The sequence below is a fragment of the Telmatherina bonti genome (genome assembly GCF_933228915.1).
Source record: "Telmatherina bonti genome assembly, chromosome: 7".
NCBI classification, from domain to species: Eukaryota; Metazoa; Chordata; class Actinopteri; order Atheriniformes; family Telmatherinidae; genus Telmatherina; species Telmatherina bonti.
In genome coordinates, this window is record NC_136625.1 from 3,509,099 (window position 1) to 3,515,007 (window position 5,909).

The following is a 5,909-nucleotide window of genomic DNA, read 5'->3' on the forward strand; positions in this document are numbered from 1 at the left end:
CCTGGGACACTAGGTCTCCCTGAGACACTAGGTCTCCCTGTGACACTAGGTCTCCCTGGGACACTAGGTCTCCCGGAGACCAGGTCTTCCTGGGACACTAGGTCTCCCTGAGACCAGGTCTCCCTGGGACACTAGGTCTCCCTGGGACACTAGGTCTCCCGGAGACCAGGTCTCCCTGGGACACTAGGTCTCCCTAGGACACTAGGTCTCCCCGAGACACTAGGTCTCCCTAGGACACTAGGTCTCCCCGAGACACTGGGTCTCCCCGGGACACTAGGTCTCCCTGAGACCGGTTCTCCCTGGGACACTAGGTCTCCCTGAGACCAGGTCTCCCTGGGGACACTAGGTCTCCCGGAGACACGAGGTCGCCCCGGGACACTAGGTCTCCCTGGGACACTAGGTCTCCCTGAGACCAGGTCTCCCCAGGACACGAGGTCTCCCTGAGACACTAGGTCTCCCTGAAACCAGGTCTCCCCAGGACACGAGGTCTCCCCGAGACACTAGGTCTCCCTGAAACCAGGTCTACCTGGGACACTAGGTCTCCCCGTGACACTAGGTCTCCCTGAGACCAGGTCTCCCTGGGACACTAGGTCCCCCCGAGACACTAGGTCTCCCTGGGACACTAGGTCTCCCCGAGACACTAGGTCTCCCCGGGCCACTAGGTCTCCCGGAGACACTAGGTCGCCCCAGGACACTAGGTCTCCCTGAAACCAGGTCTCCCTGGGACACGAGGTCTCCCGGAGACACAAGGTCACCCCGGGACACTAGGTCTCCCGGAGACACAAGGTCGCCCCGGGACACTAGGTCTCCCTGAGACACTAGGACTCCCTGAGACCAGGTCTCCCCAGGACACGAGGTCTCCCCGATACACTAGGTCTCCCTGAAACTAGGTCTCCCCGGGACACTAGGTCTCCCCGAGACACTAGTCTCCCTGAGACCAGGTCTCCCTGGGACACTAGTTCTCCCCGAGACACTAGGTCTCCCCAGGACACTAGGTCTCCCCAGGACACTAGGTCTCCCCAGGACACTAGGTCTCCCTGAAACCAGGTCTCCCCAGAACACTAGGTCTCCCCAGGACACTAGGTCTCCCTGAAACCAGGTCTCCCTGGGACACTAGGTCTCCTTGAGACCAGGTCTCCCTGGGACACTAGGTCTCCCTGAGACCAGGTCTCCCTGGGACACTAGGTCTCCCTGGGACACTAGGTCTCCCGGAGACCAGGTCTCCCTGGGACACTAGGTCTCCTGGAGACCAGGTCTCCCTAGGACACTAGGTCTCCCCGAGACACTGGGTCTCCCCGGGACACTAGGTCTCCCTGAGACCGGTTCTCCCTGGGACACTAGGTCTCCCTGAGACCAGGTCTCCCTGGGGACACTAGGTCTCCCGGAGACACGAGGTCGCCCCGGGACACTAGGTCTCCCTGGGACACTAGGTCTCCCTGAGACCAGGTCTCCCCAGGACACGAGGTCTCCCCGAGACACTAGGTCTCCCTGAAACCAGGTCTACCTGGGACACTAGGTCTCCCCGTGACACTAGGTCTCCATGAGACCAGGTCTCCCTGGGACACTAGGTCCCCCCGAGACACTAGGTCTCCCTGGGACACTAGGTCTCCCCGAGACACTAGGTCTCCCTGGGCCACTAGGTCTCCCGGAGACACTAGGTCGCCCCAGGACACTAGGTCTCCCTGAAACCAGGTCTCCCTGGGACACTAAGTCTTCCCGGGACACTAGGTCTCCCAGAGACACTTGGTCTCTCCGGGACACGAGGTCTCCCGGAGACACAAGGTCACCCCGGGACACTAGGTCTCCCGGAGACACAAGGTCACCCCGGGACACTAGGTCTCCTGGAGACACAAGGTCGCCCCGGGACACTAGGTCGCCCCGGGACACTAGGTCTCCCCGAGACACTAGGTCTCCCCGAGACACTAGGTCTCCCTGAAACTAGGTCTCCCCGGGACACTAGGTCTCCCTGAGACCAGGTCTCCCCAGGACACTAGGTCTCCCGGAGACATTAGGTCTCCCTGGGACCAGGTCTCCCTGAGTCACCACACTGGATCTCCAGATCGTCCTTTTGGTCCAGGATGACATGACGATGCATTTGTTCCCCTTCACACACGAGGCGTTCAAAGACCAAGACTTTACTTCCAGATGCTGGACAAGAGGCTGCCCAGAAATCAGGAGCATTGAAACTGATCATTACCTTTCTGGTCGTTGATCTTTCTGATCATTACCTTTCTGGTCGTTGATCTTTCTGATCATTACCTTTCTGGTCGTTGGTCTTTCTGATCATTACCTTTCTGGTCGTTGATCTTTCTGATCATTACCTTTCTGGTCGTTGATCTTTCTGATCATTACCTTTCTGGTCGTTGATCTTTCTGATCGTTGATTAGAAGATGAATAAGGTCCGAGGTGGGCATGAGGATAAAAACGTTAGCGTTATAGGTGTAACACATTCAGGTGATTAAAGATCAACATTAAATCAGTTGATTACTGATCAGTAATGAGTGATCAGTAATATATTGATCATTTAACAAAGGTCCTGTTGGAAGTAAAGCTCAACCTGAGACGTAAATAAGATCAAATCCTCTTTAATGGTCAACAAAACAAATGAATCATAAATTAATCAATAAAATTAAGTGATCAGTCATTGACAACGAGGTTCTGAGGAGGACAAGGACTCACATGGATAAACCGTCTCCATGACAACCGCCGAAGCAGCCCATCTTCCCTGCAAGTGTCTTTAAACATTATGAATAAGTCCTGTAACAGGAGACCCCCTGCTGCTCACAGCACACCTGGAGGCGCACCTGGAGGTGCACCTGAAGGTACACCTGAAGGTACACTTGGAGGCGCACCTGGAGGTGCACCTGAAGGTACACCTGAAGGTACACCTGGAGGTGCACCTGAAGGTACACCTGAAGGTACACTTGGAGGCGCACCTGAAGGTACACCTGGAGGCGCACCTGGAGGCACACCTAGAGGGACACCTGGAGGCACACCTGGAGGCACACCTAGAGGGACACCTGGAGGCACACCTGGAGGAACACCTGGAGGCACACCTGGAGGGACACCTGGAAGTGCACATGGAAGCACACCAAAAGGGACACCTGGAGGGACACCTGGAGGCACACCTGAAGGTACACCTGGAGGTGCACCTAGAGGCCACCTGGAAGCACACCTAGAGGGACACCTGGAGGGACACCTGGAGGCACACCTGAAGGTGCACCTGGAGGCACACCTAGAGGCACACCTAGAGGCACACCTGAAGGTACACCTGGAGGGACACCTGGAGGCGCACCTGAAGGTGCACCTGGAGGCGCACCTGAAGGTGCACCTGGAGGCACACCTAGAGGCACACCTAGAGGCACACCTGGAGGGACACCTGGAGGCACACCTGAAGGTACACCTGGAGGTGCACCTGGAGGCCACCTGGAAGCACACCTAGAGGGACACCTGGAGGGACACCTGGAGGCACACCTGAAGGTACACCTGGAGGTGCACCTGGAGGGACACCTTGAAGCACACCTAGAGGGACACCTGGAGGTGCACATGGAGGTGCATCTGGAGGCACACCTGGAGGCACACCTGTCCAGAGCAGAATGATGACAGGAAACTAGGCTGGAACTGGACTCGGACGGTTCTGGTGAAGATCAGAACGGATCTGATGTGTGAGGACCCCATCCGTCTCTGAGAGTCTGATGCACAATGTCTTTGACCGCTGGCGAAGACGGGGTCACATGTCAGCTGCGACTCCCGTGGGGCTTATGCCAACTTCCTGTCCATCCAGTGAGGACAACGATCAGAGATTGCCTGAGCCGCCAGGATCATGGCGGCCTGCAGAGGGCGCCGCTGCTCCACAGGAAGAGTTCAGAATTTGTGTCACTTCCTGTTTGGAAGCTGGTCCAGGTGAGAGAAGAATTCCTGTCCAAAGCAGCTTCATTTGGTCATCAAGTACAGATCAATACTTAACATCAATCCACCCACACACATGCTAATAGCTGGATGCGACTAGCACCATGCTAGCAGCAGCTAACGCTACAGTTTTTTCCCAGAATGCTGCAGGCCTGGCATCAGTGTGCAGGTTTGATCCCAGCTGAGGTACCAAAAACACAGCGGACACCAGCGCCCTCTGGTGGACGCCACCCTTCCCACCACTATCAGAAAAGCCCTGGTCCCTGGCTGTGATTGGTGGGTTTAGGCAGGCTGCAGGGGGATGCAGCCGACGCCGACGCCGCCCTCGTGACTCACCATGGGAGCCATGAAAGTCCAGCGGTTGGTGTCAGGGTTGTACATCTCCACGGAGCAGAGGTTGGACTGTCCGTCATACCCACCCACCGCGTACAGGCGCCCCGACGTGGACACCAGCGACACCCGGCTGCGTCGCGTGTTCATCGCCACTAGGAGGCTCCACTGGCCCGACGTGGAGCTGAACACCTCGGCGCCGCTCAAGAACCCCGAGCCGTCGTACCCGCCAGCCACATACATGTGACTGCCAAGGGCCGATGCCCCGTGCCGGCATCGCTTGTTGAGCATGGCAACGGCGGGATGCCAGCGGTCGGTGTGGTGGTTGTAGCACTCCACCTGCAGGGGGCGGGGCATCAGACACAGGTAAACGTCAAGCAGCTGATCCGCTGTGACACCTGGATCAGACAGTCCAACTGACCGTGTTGAAGATCTGCAGACCGTCATGGCCGCCTGACACAAAAATACGTCCATCGAACACCGTCACGCCGGCGGCGCTGCGACTGGCACTCATCTCCGTCACCATCGTCCACCTGCAGAGATACAACACGCCAGTCACATGACAGGAAGTCACATGATGGGTGAGCTGAGCGTCCAGGTGGAACTCACCTGTCTGTTTCTGGAGAGTAACACTCCACTGAGTTTAGCGACGACTTCCCATCGTAGCCGCCACACACATAGATGTGCCCGTCAATCACAACCGTTCCCATGGCGCTGCACGAAACAAAGATGACATCAGCAGTCAAGTAGCGATCAGTTTTGATTAGAGTATTGATGAAAATTTTCTTCAGAGTATTTGTCAGAATATTGATGGGAGTATTGGTCAGAGTATTGATCATGTGACCTGCGCTGGCTGTTCATGCTTGACACCTGTGTCCAGCTGTCAGTCTCAGGGTTGTACACCTCCACAGTGCTGAGCCGTGATTGGCCATCGTATCCGCCAATGGCGTACAGCAATCCGTTTACGACAGCCACACCAACCCTGCTGCGAGCCGTTCTCATTGGCTGACATCGCTCCCAGAAGTTTCCCATTGGATCAAACACCTCAACCACATTTAGGGAGTCACCTGGAGGCAGTCAGAACCGGATCAGTGCACACAGGTGTGTTCCCTCAGAGATAACAGGTGAGAAAGCAGGTGTACCTGAGCTGTTCAGTCCTCCCACGGCGTAAATGAGCCCTGAGATGGACGTGCAGCATCTCTGTCGCGTTTTGAAGGCGGGAAGGTGAGGACGCCGCTCTGGCATCAGGTGGAAATCTTTGGCTTCATCCACCAAGTCCCTGAAACAAAAAGGTTTTTAAAAAAGAAACCAGATCCAGTTCTGGACCAGAACCAGAACCACAGAGAACACAAAGAACTGGTTTCACGAGTTCTTTACGTTGGAGCTGAAGGGATGTAGACCAACTTACGATGTGAAGAAGGAGGTGAGAACCAAGAGGAAAAAAAACAACGTAAAAGTCCTATGAAATGCAACAAGGCCATCAGGTGTGGTTGCTTACCTGCACTTGTGGCAGCAGCGTATGAGTTCGTCCTGCTGTACCCGGTCCGACAAGAACTGAGGGCGACACAGAGGAAGTCGGATCTTTGACAGCAGTTCCGGCAGCAATGCCTCCCTCTGATCCCGGTCATGATAGACCCAGGTCAACACTGCCTCAAACACCTGCACAGGTA

At 56.2% G+C, this 5,909-nt stretch overlaps 1 protein-coding gene across 1 annotated transcript in view; it reads right to left on the bottom strand.

Annotated features, from left to right (window-relative positions):
• Nucleotides 1–2,843: 2,843 nt before the first annotated feature.
• The window catches only part of klhl18 (kelch-like family member 18), a 24,485-nt gene continuing 21,419 nt past the window's right edge, over nucleotides 2,844–5,909 (bottom strand). Inside the window, exons 5-10 of the mRNA XM_079243268.1 lie at nucleotides 5,738–5,898; nucleotides 5,382–5,518; nucleotides 5,084–5,306; nucleotides 4,849–4,953; nucleotides 4,661–4,772; nucleotides 2,844–4,578 (exon numbers count right to left, since the gene is read on the bottom strand). Coding sequence (XP_079099394.1) covers nucleotides 4,192–4,578; nucleotides 4,661–4,772; nucleotides 4,849–4,953; nucleotides 5,084–5,306; nucleotides 5,382–5,518; nucleotides 5,738–5,898 — 1,125 coding nt within the window. The 3' untranslated portion in view covers nucleotides 2,844–4,191. The remainder of the gene's footprint in view (nucleotides 4,579–4,660; nucleotides 4,773–4,848; nucleotides 4,954–5,083; nucleotides 5,307–5,381; nucleotides 5,519–5,737; nucleotides 5,899–5,909) is intronic.